This window comes from Sardina pilchardus, chromosome 1 (genome assembly GCF_963854185.1).
Source record: "Sardina pilchardus chromosome 1, fSarPil1.1, whole genome shotgun sequence".
Lineage (NCBI taxonomy): Eukaryota > Metazoa > Chordata > Actinopteri > Clupeiformes > Clupeidae > Sardina > Sardina pilchardus.
In genome coordinates this window covers 36,113,023-36,130,077 of record NC_084994.1, presented here as the reverse complement: position 1 = coordinate 36,130,077, position 17,055 = coordinate 36,113,023, and the positions used below count along the sequence as shown (strand labels likewise).

The following is a 17,055-nucleotide window of genomic DNA, read 5'->3' as shown; positions in this document are numbered from 1 at the left end:
GGTACAACAGAGTAAACATGAAATTTGCACAAAAATATGTTTCCAATGTCCTGTAAAAAAAATAGTTACGTTGGTGGTATTGGGGTCAATTTGACCCCATTTTTATGAAACATGAGGTAAATGAATATTTGACACAATATGAATATTATTATTGTAATAGTATGAGAACATGTACTTATTATCATTATTACATAAACAAGTACATATTACATATAAGTTATTTTGGCAGGTCTGAAAAAGTCCAAAAACTCAGCCTTTGGGCTGTTGACACTGGATTGGCCATATTGCCAGCCAGGGTTCCAGGGTTCATAAAGGGGTGTGGGGGGGGTGGGATTGTTTTGTAGGGCTTTTGATGGTGGTTATTACACTCTAGTTAAGTACCTACCACAAAAAAAAACTGTGTAAAAAAAAATATTTTCAATAAGAGTTTTGTTAGCTGGGGTCAAATTGACCCCAAGGATAACGAACGTCGGTAAGATTTGAGGACAACATGAGGGTTAATCAGGTCCAGGCGGCAACTCAGAGGAGGGTTACAGCTATAAAGTTAGTAGGCCTATTAGTAATAAAGGATCTTTGTCAGAACAGCTTCAGTAACAGATCTTGAAACCAGACGGTCTAGTAGTAGATTGTTCTGAGATAGAAAATCAGAGACTTGCTTGAACATCACTTTCTAAACAACTTTTGACAGGAAAGGAGAAAGGCCTGCTCATCAGCTGAATTCAGTGCAGCCTATACAAGCAAATGTGTAACCGTTGCTTGTTTTTTTTTTTTTAGAAAAGAACTAAGTAACAGGTGTGATGGATTACAGAAGAGTGTATGGAATGGGATCCGAGTGGCATGTTGCTGGACAACTTCACTGAAGAAATTTTTAGTTTCTGAATTGAAACTTTATCATTAAAAAAAGGAGTAACGAATCCCACGATGCTGTGCACGTGTTATGCAAAGTAATGTCTTTATTTATTTATTTATTTATTTTTTAAGGGTCATTTAACTGGGCACAAATCTTAGCAACTTTTTCACTGAAAAAAAGTTTCAAAGTCATCTGAGGAGGCCGATGAAAAGGGATGAAAAGAGACTTGAAAGTCGAAAAAAAAAAAAAAAAACATGTTTTCTGCTGCGTTTCAAACTTGTCTGGAATTAAGTCTTTTTAGAAAGTGTAACTGTAGATGAAAGCACAGATCTCTGGTGGCTTTACACCATCTGCATACTGCTGCGATAAGTCCACAGGCCCACCATGGGTGAGGGGATGTACTGTAGAACATGAGGGTCCAGAGGAGAGAGGACATGCTGCTGTGTTTAGACATGGTGTTATATCAGTACATCAAAGATTAGAGAGTGTTGTCCGGACTGTCATGAACCTCGTCGTGTCACCAAGGTGGCAAAATGGTTCCCTGAGACATGGTTGGAATGGTATATGAGGAAGAACAGCCACAGGAGTTTCCAGGGAATGCACAGAGAGAATCCACTAAAGTAAAGCAACGCACTAATAAAGTATAATTAACAAATGTTATGTGTCGTGTTACCTGTCGTGACTCGTCTATGAAAGATAAACATCAAATAATAAACTCCATAGGCAATTGTATGGAAAATGTGTCTGTCCTGTTTGTGGAGACTATAGACAGTAACTTTGCATAAGGCAACCAAGGCACACTGATCAAGTAGGCCTTTACATTAAAAATCTTTTATTATAGTGAAATCAAGGCAAACATATACAATGTGCAGTATTTATATAAAAACAGGGACTCTTAGTAGCCTACATTGGTAGTTCTTCTTGGACTTTCTAAATATCCTGAAAAAATATATCAAAAACGCAGGCGGGACAAAATATTGAATATATGGCACTTGGCCACTCCTCCAACGAGGACTGACATCAAACCTGGCAACAGTTCAGACCGCTAACTTCATCACCGCCTTGCAAGAATGCCAACCTTTGATGAACTTCTCAGCCACGTGGGGGACTTTGGCCGGTACCAGCGGAGAATTTCTGTGTTGGGATGTCTGCCGCTGGTGCCCTTCGCGTTCGTGTTGGTCGGGGTCGTGTTTATCGGGAACTCACCGGAGCATTGGTGCCAAATCGATCGAGCGGAGCGCGTCCGGGCCAACTGTGGCTGGAGTACGGAGGAGCTGCGGGCGCGCGCAGCGCCCCGCGGGTCTCTCGGCCGGTGCCAGAAGTTTGATGTGGACTGGAACGCGAGTGCTATTAACTGCGATAACAGCAACAACAATGTCAGTCAACTCTCAGGTAGCTTTGGCGTCACACCTGGGCTTAAACCCTGCGACCACGACTGGGTGTTCGACTCCAATCACACAACAGTTGTGACTGAGGTAGTTAAATGACGTCTGCACTTGAGTGTGTGTGTGTGTGTGTATGTATGCGTGTGTGACAGAGAGTGTGCACGAATTTTTCTTAATTTTTCCAATTCAGTAATTTATTAGATTACTTTTTAAAGTAAACATGTCAACCCCGAAGGTGTATGATATTCTCAGGCATGGCTAAACTAAGCTGACACATATAGGTGAGGCACGTCGACGCGCACAACAGCGTCTAGCCAAAACATTCCAGTCTTGGCAGAGTAAACGCTGTGGTGGCGCTTCCTCAGGTGTATAATTCGATTATTATGTAACATTTGAGCTGTCGACGTGATCCGTGAAATTTGTACATAGTTTAGCCTACAATCGTTTCAAGCTGCAACAGTGCATCAAAACAATCATTAGCCTATTGTCAACAATTATTGTTATAGTTCAGATTCACGCATATTGCATGTAGTGGTTCATTCAAGGAATAACCGAATGACTTAGTGTTTTAAAAGCATTTCTTACAGAAATCTGCACACTGTAGCCTATTCTATTGTCCCCCCACTTGAGGTGAGCCTAAACTAGCGTTTCACAAACTGAAGGCTACAGGTGTGCCGCAGGTGGGGAATGAGGGGTCCAAATAGAGTTTTATCTATATCTATATCTATCTATATCTAAATAGATATAAAATAAAATAGAATAATATATTGCTCTTCATAAATAATGCAATAGGCCAGAACAGTTGGCTGCTTAAATCACATTTTCAGCTTCTCCAGCCTTTTGTACTTTGTCCCTCTGCACTTTGTTTTTATTGGTCAATGAATGTTCCACCTGGTTGCTATAACAACCACCACAAGCATGGCAGAATGGTATGATACAATCAATAATTAAACATATGCATTCAGAAATAGCCTGCAAACATTAACCTGTGTGTCTACATCTGAGTTTTTCGGTGGCGTGGGCAATGGTGCAGTCCATGTGATATGCAGGACTACGCAGTAGGCTACACCCACTCAAAATAGACAAGAATTTGGGGTTGATCACAGTATACCCGCTAGCTAACTGCATCACAGTATACCCACTACTGCTAACTACTACTGCACACCACAGTATACCCACCACAGCTGAATAACCTACTACACCACAGTATACCCACCACAGCTAACTAGAGACTACACTGCTGGGCTTGGGGAACGGGAGCGAGGGCAATAGTCAGCATCTTATTTTGTGCGTTTGTTATTGTGGTGGTGGTGTGCCATGACATTTTCTCATGGTAGATATGGAAGTTGTGGATAAGACAGAGAGAAGTGCCCTTAATTAAAAAAAGTTGGAAAAGGAGAGGAGAGAGAATTTGGAGCCGTTTCAAGTGAGTGACAGTGAAGAGCCACACACACACACACACACACACACACACACACACACACACACACACACACACACACACACACTGTCCACACAAATCTCACCCAGTCTCTTACTCTGCTGTAAGAATGAAAAGAGAATGAAGTGGTCTTGTTAGCCTAGTTTATGCATCTGATTGACTTACTTACTGCTGCATACTGTACTTACCCAGTTCATTTGCATGATTGAATTTTCTAAACCTCCATATCCACTACAAGCTTCTTGCCTTGAATCGCCAACATTTGCGGTCAGGCATGTTGTTGTTTTCTAGGGTACTTCCATGGTCATCCAACATCGCTGAGCACAGGGTCCCATGTGCCCACATTTTAAGATTGCTTGATGAGTAGGCCTATATGTCATTTCCGATCAACTTGTCAATATTTTTTCATTTTGACGTTTTTTTACACACAGTTCTCTCTGGTATGTGACAAGTCCTGGCTGGCTGATCTCAACCAGGTGCTACTAGCGCTTGGCTTCTTTGTTGGAGCAGTAATCACTGGATATCTTGCAGACAGGTTAGGAAATATTTCATGCTCAGTCATGCCAGAGCAATGTCAATGTCAATGTCAATTTATTTGTATAGCACTTTCAAAAACAACCACAGTTGACCAAAGAGCAAGTATGAGCTCTATGGTCAGATTGGCATAGAGAGTCATGCAAAAGTATTGAATTGAATAAGTCACAAGAAATAGACCAAAGATACTTAAATACTTTTTCAACTGTCTCTGAATAGACTATTTAGTATTTACCATGGCATGGGTAAAACATAAATATATCACGATTCACAACTCTTTTTGCAGTCGTCAAAAACAGAGCCATATATATGCTTTTGCCAAAAATACCTGAAACTGCATAATATACCTTTAAATCTGTATCTGTGCAGTAGCTTTTTAGCCTGATGTTGTGTTCTGAAGTGTCAAAATAGTGCTGGTCATCTCTGCTTTTGCGCTGCAGGTTCGGCAGGAAGCCGTGTTTCGTCGTCTCCATGTTGGGCTTGGGCCTGGCCGGAGTGGGCGTGGCCTTCTCCTCCGTCTACCCCGCGCTGCTGCTGTTCCGCTTCCTCCAGGGCTTCTTCGCCAGGGGAGCCTGGACAGCCATATTTGTCCTCGGTATGTACAGTATGGACGGAGGATGAGCCTCTGGGTCCCTGGGCCCCTGGGCACATACATGAACAGGGGCCGCCCTGGCATACACCTGAGAGTTATTAGGACATCAAAGGCAGGGGGTCCTATGTATGATTGAGGGGCCCTAACCAGTATTATTTGACCGTGGGGCCCTTATTCAAATAGCAGGGGTGGTGGAGGAGATCATAGCAGGGTCTTCATGGACGGACTATGAGGCGTTGGGCCCCGGGGCGCAGACATGAAAAGGGGCCACCCTAGACGCCTGAGAAAGTTATTAGGACATCAAAGGCAAGAGGGTCCTATTATATGATTGAGGGGCCCTATTGAGACATTTCACACAGCATAACCCATGTCATTTGAATGAGGGGCCTTATTCAAATACCAGAGGTGGAGAACATAGCAGTATTTTCATGGACGGACCCTGGGCACAGCCATGAAAAGGCCCCCCCTGGACTTCTGAGAAAGTTATTGAGACAGCAATGACAGGAGGGTCTGGGGGGTTGCTCCCCTGGAAGAAAAAAATCTTTCACTCAGACTTGCATAGCACAGTCCAAAGAGGAGCAAACAATTTCGGATGTTTGGTTGATTTGACCATGAGTTACTGTAACTTCAAAACAAGCACTACTTGGATAGATAATAGAAATACATCATAGGAATCATTAACGTAAAAAAAAATCTAGACTGGAGTAACTCAACATTTGACAATGCTGATATGTTTCACTAGTTCGCCCGTTGGATTGCCTGAAGTCAGTACAGAGAATGGCAAGTTTGGCCAAAGACCATTAAGGGCGGAGCAAGATACTTCATGAGAAGCCACTTCCTGGAACCCGAATCGCAAGAGGGAGGGGGGCAAAATCCCCCTTTATGCAGAGCTGTTCCGCCTCTTTTCCATTGAAATCTATGGACATGACACGCATGTCACACCCCCTTTATGCAGAGGAAGTAATCCCCGTTTTGCGCCCATAGACATGAATTACGATGACGTATCTTGCTCCGCCTTAAGGATCTTTGGTTTGGCTTGGTAGCTGGCCGTGGTCCTGAGATGGCAATAGCGGAGATCACTTATGAGTGACGTGATAGCGCCCCCTATGGATAAGGGGTCATTTGGAGCTTAGAGCTAATAGTGAAATGGAGGAGCAGGGGAGGAGGTGGGAGGCTTTGCAACTCCCCAACTTTGTTAAGAAAACAACATTTAGCGTTGTAATGTCTTAAGTCACCAAAATACTGAACAAACCATTCTAACATAAGGATGACCCATAGCATATGATGATGAGAAGTTTGGATACAAACTCGCAGAATAAGGGGAATAAACACTGACACACGAACGATAATTTCTCCTCATGTTGATGAATATGAAGTGAAAGTATTAATTGTCTTATATTGTTTTTTATTTAGTTATTCTTGTAGTTCTTGTAGTGGTACTGTACATCTGATTATACTTAACATATAAGAAATATAGGTTGTTTTGAGCTGCTTGTACTTATTCTGAAACAGAGTTCTTATTCTGATACAGTCATTGAATTCTTTGGATCAAGCAACAGGAAATTTGTCTCTGTCTTGTCACGGACTACCTACTCCATTGGCATGGTGATTCTACCATGCTTGGCCTACTACATCCACTCCTGGAGGACCCTGCAGCTCGTCATGACCGTCCCCACCTTTATGTTCCTGGCTTACTACTGGTACCATGAGTAGTGTAGTGTCATACACACACACACACACACACACACACAGAAACACAAGCATACATTACCCACACAAACACACACACACGCACACGCGCACGCACGCACGCACGCACGCACGCAGGCACGCACGCACGCACGCACGCACGCACGCACGCATACGCGCACGCACGCACGCACGTACACACACACACACACACACATACACACACATACACACACACACACACACACACACACACACACACGGCAATTAAGACCAGAGCACACTCGCTCACACCCTCTGTGTTGGTCAGTTTGTGAGTTACTGTAACCTCCACTTCCTGGATTGAAACACGTTTGTCTTCCCAGGCTTCTACCAGAGTCTCCCCGGTGGCTGATGTCACAGAGAAGAACCCAGGAAGCCATGGCCATCGTGGAGAGCATTGCTAAGTACAACCGCACGTCTCTGCCCGAGAACGCCAGGGTGGTACGTTTTACTTAAAGTTGTCTACGTAACAGTGTCATGACACTGTCATGACTCATGACACATGAGCCCTAACCCTAACCCTAAACCTGTCACATTTGTCCATTAGGAAATGAAACATGGTGCATTAGGAAACGCAACAAAGAAGACTTTTGGGCAGCTGAAATTCTGTTTTGGGCAAGGGGACGTTTCATCCTCAGAACAGTTAACTTAATTCCCCAATGTCCAGAGACTGCTGCATAAAGATGTGATGCAGCACAGTAGAACACATGCCCCCTGTCCTAACTTTTATCAAATGTGTTGATGTCATCAATTTAAAATGGACATGTTTTCCATTTCTGTTTTCCAACAACGGATATACGGTCTTTGCACAGTTCTCAATTAAATGGTTAATGTGATTTGTAAATCGTAACATTCTGTTTACTTTAAGTAACATTTCACACAGCATCTTTTGGAAACAGAGTTGTACCCCTCCCCCCTGGGAAACGGTTATGCACATTATTAGACTTGGCACTAACATTATATATTATCTACTGATTCAATATCAGTATGGATTTGCATCACAAAATGGGAGAGCCTTCGGTCTTTCTTCCCTTAAGCATACACACTCATATGTGAGAGGCAGGCAGCCACCTACCCATAACCCAAATACAATTCCTGTGAAATGTATTGGTTTGCTCTTTGTGTGACTGTTTTTCACTGGAGCCTTAATCCGCAATGGTTCTTCCGTCTATTATGTTCATCAAAAAAATATGTGAAAGATGCCAGTTTAGTAGATCGTTTCACTGGAGCCGGTACTGGGATTGGAAATGAAACCTGTTCCAGGTGTTTTCACCAGAACAGAGAGGGTGGAAATATCAGACATGTCTTTGATCCTTAATCTGCAATGGTTCCGTCTAATATTTTCATCAATGAAATATATGAAAGACGTCAGTTTAGTAGATCTTATGAATTGGGTGTTGCATAATTGCGGGGGGATAAATAGCAATTTTCATCTTCACATATAAGCCTTAGGGGGGAATATGATTAAAATTCACTAAATCCGATTGTAATTGCTCTTCACATTAAACGTCGTGATGCAGCAGGCCTGGCTGTCTCCTCACAGGTGATTTGATGAGTGCTTGAATACTCTTTGTATTCTGTGATTTTGTTGCAGGTCGAGCCCCTCACAGAAAAGCAGGAGGATCTGGAGCTCAACCGCCCCTCTCTTATCGATTTGTTCAGGACTCCGAACATCCGGAGGAACACATTTATCCTTCTTTATGCCTGGTAACTGCCTGTCTGGGACCAGCTCATACACATTGTGAAGTTCTTTATTCATCAAGTATTTCTGAAATAGTTGCCATTAGGTCTGCGCAGTTATCTCAGTCGCAGTATGAACCGATGTCATTATCTAATTGCAAAAGTTACAAATATAGTGCTCATGCACAGTTAATCTTGTCATGTTTATGATGATCATGTCACGCCTCCTTGACTGCCACTTCTGATTTCTGAACACGCCTACAACGTGAGAAGCACAGTAGTACTTCTGATTGACATGACTGATTGAATTACTGACCCTATACTCTTAAAAAAGGGTGCTTAAAGGGACACTTCACTGATTAGCATTAAGCTTTGTATCTTTAGAAAACCAGTCATGTTTTTGAATGGTCGTGCATCATTCCATCAGTTTGCCTTGAGATGGGAGAAATACGGATTTCAATGAAGCCCATGAATAGGACTTCCTGCTTTCAATGATGTAAAATGACGATTTTTTGAAAGCAGGAAGTCCAACTTTGAAATCCGTATTTCTCCCATCTCAAGGCAAACTGAGGGAATGATGCATGACCATTCAAAAACATGACTGGTTTTCTAAAGATACAAAGCTTAATGCTAATCAGTGAAGTGTCCCTTTAAGGTGTACTGTAGAACCATGCAGGCTTTTAAAGAACCTTAGGGGTTCCTTCGATGAGCTCCATTTAGGGGTGCCATATGAAACATGCAATAGAACCATTTTTGGTTCTATATTGCAACTTTGTTTTCTAAGAGTGTACTATAGATGTTTAAGATTATATATTTTAATTTTGCCCCAATGCATCTTGAATGTGTGCACTTTATCTCCACAGGTTCACAAGCACGATCGTGTTCCAGGGATTGGTGCTGCGTCTGGGAATTACGGGAGGCAACGTGTTCCTGGACTTCTTCATCTCCGCTGTCGCCGAGCTTCCCTGCGGCCTGATCTTCTACGTCACAGTGGACCGGATCGGACGGCGCCCCCTAATGGCCATATCAAACTTCATCGGTGGCGTGTGTTGCCTGGTGGTCCCTTTCGTCCCGCCGGGTGAGCTGCTCGGATCCTACCGGAACTGATTTGCGCAATCACTGCTGGGTTAATCTTTGCTGGGTTAGTCGCTGCTGGGTCAATCACTGCTGGGTCAGTCACTGCTGGGTTAGTCGCTGCTGGGTCAATCACTGCTGGGTCAATCACTGCTGGGTTAGTCGCTGCTGGGTTAGTCGCTGCTGGGTCAATCACTGCTGGGTCAATCACTGCTGGGTCAATCACTGCTGGGTCAGTCGCTGCTGGGTCAATCACTTCTGGGTCAGTTGCTGCTGGGTCAATCACTGCTGGGTTAATCACTGCTGGGTAAGTCGCTGCTGGGTCACCCAGAGGCTCATAATGTATCCTTTGCTCATTTGTTATTTGCAGTATCTATACATACATTGATGGGTATATGGGACTAGAAGATCTTTAATATATTCGGGTCAGTCACTGCTGGGTTAGTTGCTGCTGGGTCAATCACTGCTGGGTCGATCACTGCTGGGTCAATCACTGCTGGGTTAGTCACTGCTGGGTCACCCAGAGGCTCATAATGTATCCTTTGCTCATTTGTTATTTGTTGAGTCAGCACTGATCTCATTGCATGTTAAAACATACATGTCTATGTCTATTTAACAAAATCAACTGCATTATTCTGTTTTGTGCTTTAGACTTGCTGTGGTTGAAGAAAACAGTGGCTATACTTGGAAGGTTGTCTGTTGTCATTGGTTTTGAGACAGTGAATTTTGCCAACTCAGAACTGTACCCAACTTATCTCAGGTGAATTTTGTGAACTCAGAGCTAGGCAGCGGGCCGAATGCATTACCCCCCGCCCCCCCCCCCCCCCCCCCATACCGTCAAATATATTCACAAACTTGTATTTTAATCACCAATCTTGTGACTCCATTCAGCACATTTCTAAAATATTACATCTCCATAATCTTGCGTTGACATAAAAACTGTTGCTACATACGTAGGTTTTGATTTTATAGTCTACATGTTTTGATTCATTAAATGCACTTGTCTCATCCAGCTGGATGCCAAGCTATTTGTGTTCAGAGACTGTCTTGGAGTAGTTTTCAGTGGTTATTTGCACAATTTGTAAATGTAGTTAGTTAGTTTAATTCGCCTTATTCGTGGTGGCCAACATAGGGACGGGGAAACATCAGAGATTTAATTGTCCACATCGTAAAGTCAGTGTAACATTAGAATAGCCTAAGTGTGAAGTATTTTTAAGGTACAAGAACTGTAGGCCTATTAGGTTAAATATAAAGCACAATGCCATGCACCATTATTATTGCACATCTGTCCCCGTTTGTGTTCCTCTGAACAATAAAGTGCCATTCATGTGCCATTCACAGAAATCTGGGCGTGTCCGTGTGTTCGTCGGCCAGTGACATAGGTGTGGTGGTGGCTCCGTTCCTCCTGTACAGGCTGGCTAGCATCTGGCAAGAGCTTCCACTCTTCCTCTATGGTGGGTTAGCTAACTAGTGGGTTAGCTAACTAGCTAGCGATGTTTACTCAATATGAGTGCCTGCGTGTGTGAATACCTGTGAATGCCACTGGTAAAGTTACACACATGTTGTTGAATTTTATAGTTTTCTGTTCTTTTTTTTTGGCTACATAATGTGCCACTTGCTAATCTCATGAGAATAGAGAACCATAGTATTCTAAGCCAATCTGGAAAAAGCTGCTGAAAGACCTTGGGGCCTTATTTACAAAAAAAAAAGCTGTGTAGAAACCATCCTTCATTTGATCTTAGATCATTTCTGAAATGGTCGTAGGCCACGTCAGGTTGGAACCTGACGTGGAGATACAGTATAAGCACTTTTCCACGTCAAAGACATTTTTTTTATATATATATATAAATCTGAGCGTTGGCATGGATTTGAGCGCTACGCACGGTCCTATATCAAATCTTTGCCTAAGAACGTTTTCTAAATGAGGCCCTTGGTGCTGAGCTCCTGAGAAGACCAGAGTGTTGTTGTGTGGCTCCTTCTGTCTCTAGGCACGATGTCCGTGCTGTACAGTGCACTGGTGATGCTTTTACCTGAGATGAGGGGCGTCAACCTACTGGAGACCATAGATGACGTGGAGAAACTGAAAAGGTAGGCTATACTTCATTCTTTCTTTTCTTTCTTTTTTCTTTCTTTCTTTCTTTCTTTATTCTTTATTTTTTTCATTTATTTGTGATTTTTCTTAATGCTCCCAAGGTTTTTAAACTATGCACTTGTTTTGCACTGTTTCAGGACCAATTGCTTCTGTAAGGACAAGAAGAAATCAGGTGGCGTCATCTAACTGCACCTTCTGCTACATGTAATAAGAGCCCATCATGAAAACCCTGTGAATTCAGTCACATCATACATGGACCCTTGATCCACCATCAAGCACAGATGAATTATAAGTGGGCAGAGGTAGAAAACTTCAGCTTCAGTAAAAGTCCAATCATGTATTGGATCTACCTGTGCACTTAACCTGAGTGATCTCATCAATTAGCTGCTCTGTCTGGCTGAAGAGTTGAGCTAATTAGGATCAGCTGGTTTAAGTGAATGGTTGGGGCAGATCATGTGGAAGGACTTTTACTTTCTGAAGCTGGACTTTTTCCACCTCTGTAAGTTTGTAACTTTACAACCATAGGTTTAGAGATACATACCAGTGTTTACCTCTTCTCTCGACTAAAAATGAGCATCCCACTTTATCATAAAGGTTACCGTGGTGAGTGCCTCAACCATCAGCTGTAATGCTTTTAAGGCCAGAGTGACTGTATCCAGGCCCTTTTGTGAGGACGCAGCAGCATTTCTAAAAAATTACATCTCCATAATCTTGGGTTGACATAAAAAAAAAACTGTGCTATTATTTTCCTATTTCATATATGTAGGCTGCTTTTGATTCTATTCATGTTTTTGATTAATTCAATGCACTTAAATTCATCCAGCTGGATGCCAAGATATTTACTGTATGTTCAGAGACTGTCTTGGAGTAGTTTTCATTGGTTATTTGTACAATTTATCCTCAATGTCACTGCATCTGTAGCAGACCCACAATAAAGGCAGCACAGTGTTTCTTATTGTCTAAACTGGACGTTATCATTTGTAACTAATGTGGTCACTGAGATGGTGTTGTGATTAGTTCTAAACCATGATTGGTGAGGACGACATATGTAGCACCGAATGACCTGAAAGAAATTACCGTAATTTCCCTACTATTAGCCGCGGCTTATACATTGATTTTGCAACATTTCTTCAGCTGTGAGGTTAATACACAGGGGCAGTTAATATGGTAATAATGGTAATTATGGACTTGATTGGTTATTACTGTACTTGAGTTGGTTACAAACCAATATTTAAAAAGTCGTTTTTAGATTGGACAGTGATTGTTTAAATCATCCCTATGCCCCTTTTGATTAAAGGAGTCACATGGGATAGTCTCCAGCTAGGAAATAGGGCCGTCATCTGACAACTCTATCCCCATTTTTTAGTGAATCATTGCAAGGGAAGCAATGCTGTAATTGTTTACAGAGACAAATGGACAGGGGGGTATTCAAAGTACATGGCTTAGTGGCAAACCTGGGTCAGATAACTCAGAGTAGGGGGTATACGCGTCTAAAATGACGCACGTCAAACATCCAGTGCCGCGTGACGCAGACACAGGAGCATGCAAGAGCCTTAAGCCTCCTAATAGAAGAGCTGTATGGCCTCATTTGCCTAACAAAGCAATGGCATAATGCTGTTGCTGAAGAGGGTTTGCCAGTTACTCTGAGTAAACCACGTACTTGGAATACCCCCCTGGTGACCCAATAATCGATCTCCGTTTTACTGAGTGTCGTTGTTATGGTGTCTTGTAAAATCTACGATCTAAAGGGCAGTGATGATGATGATGATGGTGTAGTCGGCTGATGAAGGCTGGTCCTCCTCACAGCTGGCCAGGCTTGTGATGAGTGATGTTGTCATCGCCTGTGAATAAATAATAATATAGCCAGGCATTTACCTGGGGCTTTCTAAACTCATCACCTGAAGACTACGAGCACTCACCAAATGTCCCTTTGTCCTGCCCTCTCCTCAACAGGAATAACCCGGAATACTGATCATGACATACAGTAAAGTGGAGAGGCCGCTCAAAGGACTTCCTTTGTAATGCAATGTTTATATATTTTTCAACATAGGGAAGTATACAAAGCATTTGTCAATCATGGTCAAATTTTCCCTGGACCACCCCCTCCCCCCTCCCCATCCCTTCCAAATCCCTTACCAACGCATGGATCCGCATTAGTCAGCGGAGTAAAAATACTAATTCTAGTAAATAAAAATAATTTTAAAAAAATTAAAAAACCCACACATTTTAAAAAAGGATTGGAAAATAAACCAAAATAAAAAAAACAAAGAAAGCTTTCTACAACGCTCAAAGGACTTGCTGACCACTGACATCGGAGTGACAGACTTAAAGCAGTTCACTAGTTTCCAGTGTGTCCACAGTACTGCCTTTTTTTGCACAGTAGTGTTTCTTTTGTGTGTGTGTGTGTGTGTGTGTGTAGGGGGGATGATGGTGAAGTGTGTGAAGCAGGAGAGAAACCTGGACTGGTTGAGTATCTGTGTGAGGAGGAGGCCTCCAGAGAGAGAGTGTGTGATGCCTGTCGGTTATCAGCGATTATCTCTCCACTTCCGTTTCTTTTCCCGCCTGCCGTCGTCCACTCAGTGAAGGGTCCTCGTGGCTGCTGAGTGGCCTTTCATGTTGGTGGAATCTGTCGCTCTGTCTCGGTATCTGTCCCAATCCCCCCATTGAACAGCATGGATTCAGAGCCGTGTGACGAATGATTGTCTGAGTGAACGGCTGATTGGTGGAAGTGAGACAGCTGGTGTGTGTGTGTGTGTGTGTGTGTGTGTCTGTGTGTGTGTGTGTGTGTGTGTGTGTGTAGGTCAATCAAATCAAATGTGTGTGTGTGTGTGTGTGTGTGTGTGTGTGTGTGTGTGTGCGTGCGTGTGTATGTGTGTGTGTTGTTCAGAGCTGTGACAAATGATTATCTGAGTGAACGGCAGATTGAGTGGAAGTGAGACAGCTGATGTGTGTATTGTGTGTGTGTGTGCATACGTAGGCTACCTGTGTGTGTGTGTGTGTGTGTGTGTGTGTGTGTGTGTGTGTGAAGGTCAAATGTGTGTTTTGTGTGTGTTGTGCTTGGTAGAGTGTGAAGAAGAGAAATGTGTTTGTGTGTGTGTGAAGACTGATTACTGTAGTGTCGATGTCTATGTATCGTGTGTATGATTGTGTGCACACGTGCACACGTCTGTCTGTGTGTTTGACTGACTGATTGGTGTTGGATGCACAGCACAGGGTTCATCCACAGAGGTGCCATCCCTCACTCACACCTGTCTGGAGAACGACAGGAACGACAGGATGACTTCTTCTCCTCCTCCTCCCTGCCGACGCTGAGGGACAGCTACCACCCAAAACACCCGTCACCTCTCAGTTCTTTGTATTGTAAGAAGACACGTTCTTTTCTCGGTCGGCTTTGTTTAGCAATACACTGCCCTGCCGTCTCATTTATTCTCAGATTGTTTTTGTTCGAGAATATGACATTTTATTCCGCATTGAGTGAAAACTATTTTCTATCTTTCCATCTGGTTTGTTTTACAATATTTATAGTGCCCCATACATCTTTTTCTCAAGCAAGCCCGAGTAATGGTCAGGTTCATTGCCTTGACGATGATTACATATGACAACACCATACAGGGTTTCAAACCTATTTTATTTCAAAGCTTTGAATGACTTGACTTTTCAATGACTTTCAGTGGAGTTTACACTTTCACAACCTACAGCTGAATTTCCTAGTTTTCATTCCATGTGTTGTTTTTAATAATTGAATGACAATTAAACAATTCATCATTTCTTTATTCATTGGCTAGTTAGGCTGTAAATTCATGTAGAATCTGTATCATAGCGCAACATTTGATCAAGGAAACACTGTCCATGCAAGAGCACCATAACATCATGAATGAATTAATAAATGGTTACATTATACATAGTACCTACGTTATACATTATATCCACATACAACAAATTAACATTTCATGAATCTCCCAGTCCTGTTGAGGAATTTACTGAATTTCATTAACTTTCCAGGATTTGCATTAGCATATTTCTCACTGTATCTACAGTAGTTCATTTTCCTGAGCCAGTCAAGTGCTATGGGAGCTACATCAATACTGACACACTGGGCACACACTAGGCGTGAGTGAGTGGCCATCTATCACCAGTAGTGCACTACACAAGATTAGATTCGATTAAATTAGATTAGATTGCCATTGAGCACTAGTACAAAGGCAACAAAATGCATTTTGCGTCTATAACCAGAAGTGCAAAAAAGCAGAAAAGTGCAATGCTATATGCAAAGTATAGACAGGTGGTGCATACACAGGACAGGACATATAGTGCAGTGTAGACTGTAGTACACAGTTGGTTTACAGTAATATAAATATAAATATGTGCAGTGTATTAGCAGTAACCTTACAAGAGAAGACTATACATATGGATATGTAATATGAACAACATGTACAGATAAGGGTTGCACTGAAGCTTTTGCACTGAAGATCTTCAGATCCTTAAGACAGCACTACATATGACACACATATACTAAATACTGTATGCACTATACAGTATGTTGGACATGCATCTGTAATGCACTGCAGATGTTGTAGATGCATCACATGTAATCTGGAGAAAGCCAATACAATGCACTTCCACTTTCCAGCCAAGTGCAGTAGAAAGGAGTTCAGGTGCATTTGCTAGTCAAGTGTGTGTGTGTGTGTGTGTGTGTGTGTGTGTGTGTGTGTGTGTGCATGTGTGTACACAGGTATTCTCAACAAATGGTAATCGTATCACAGTTTATTTGTCTCATTTAAGATTGAAGACCTAAAGAACTGGTCTTGTAGATGTTCCACTCTGGTCTGAGACTTGTAGATGTTCCACTCTGGTCTGAGACTAGTGATGGTCCTCTTGTAGATGCTCCCCTCTGGTCTGAGACTAGTGATGATCCTCTTGTAGATGTTCCACTCTGGTCTGAGACTCTAGTGATGGTCCTCTTGTAGATGTTCCACTCTGATCTAAGACTAGTGATGGTCCTCTTGTAGATGTTCCACTCTGATCTGAGACTCTAGTGATGATCCTCTTGTAGATGTTCCACTCTGGTCTGAGACTCTAGTGATGGTCCTCTTGTAGATGTTCCACTCTGATCTAAGACTAGTGATGGTCCTCTTGTAGATGTTCCACTCTGATCTGAGACTCTAGTGATGGTCCTCTTGTCCACAACTCTCCACATGTCAGCAGGAAAAAAAAGAAAGAAAGAGAGAGAAAGAAAAACATTTGGATGATTATATTTCCCATAAAAATAATATTTCCTGTTTTCATACACCTTTAGGTTTTACGGTCAGTACCTACACACCTGCATGTGTCCTGGACTTCAGACCAGACTAGCTCTTGCTCATTCCAAGGTTACCCTGTAGCATCTCGGGCGGGTTCTTCTGGATTTGGCCAGCCTGTTATGATCATATCCGACAGATATTCACTCAATATCATATGATGTCCTCTCACAAAAGTGAGTTCTGTTTCTGTGTTTGTACGGTTGTTATGTCTGATACCTGGTGGGGGTGTTTAATCCTGGATCTCAGCCTCCATCCTTCCATCCGTCACCCTCTGTAGCACTTCCTGGTCCCCCCGGCAGATCTGTTCCGGAAGCATCCTGTTGGAACATCTCACAAACTAGAGAGGGATCAATTGCTATGTACTTAGCTTTACACC

The 17,055-nt window shown here is 42.6% G+C and overlaps 1 protein-coding gene across 1 annotated transcript; it reads left to right on the top strand.

The window, feature by feature from the left end:
• Positions 1-1,887: 1,887 nt before the first annotated feature.
• On the top strand, positions 1,888-12,337 carry LOC134075378 (solute carrier family 22 member 3-like). The gene is made up of 11 exons (XM_062530854.1): positions 1,888-2,325; positions 4,108-4,211; positions 4,651-4,805; positions 6,334-6,502; positions 6,857-6,974; positions 8,128-8,240; positions 9,077-9,291; positions 9,939-10,047; positions 10,629-10,741; positions 11,276-11,375; positions 11,517-12,337. Exons 1-11 carry the CDS (start codon positions 1,921-1,923, stop codon positions 11,563-11,565), a joined length of 1,650 nt encoding a protein of 549 aa, XP_062386838.1. The 5' UTR covers positions 1,888-1,920; the 3' UTR covers positions 11,566-12,337.
• Positions 12,338-17,055: the final 4,718 nt, after the last annotated feature.

What these genes read in the sequence shown, in the direction of transcription:
- LOC134075378 (XM_062530854.1), top strand. Translation starts at nt 1,921, where the DNA reads ATGCCAACCTTTGATGAACTTCTCAGCCACGTGGGGGACTTTGGCCGG. An exon ending in ACACAACAGTTGTGACTGAG is followed by an intron (nt 2,326 to 4,107) that starts GTAGTTAAATGA and finishes TTTTACACACAG; the next exon opens with TTCTCTCTGGTATGTGACAA. An exon ending in ATGTTCCTGGCTTACTACTG is followed by an intron (nt 6,503 to 6,856) that starts GTACCATGAGTA and finishes TTGTCTTCCCAG; the next exon opens with GCTTCTACCAGAGTCTCCCC.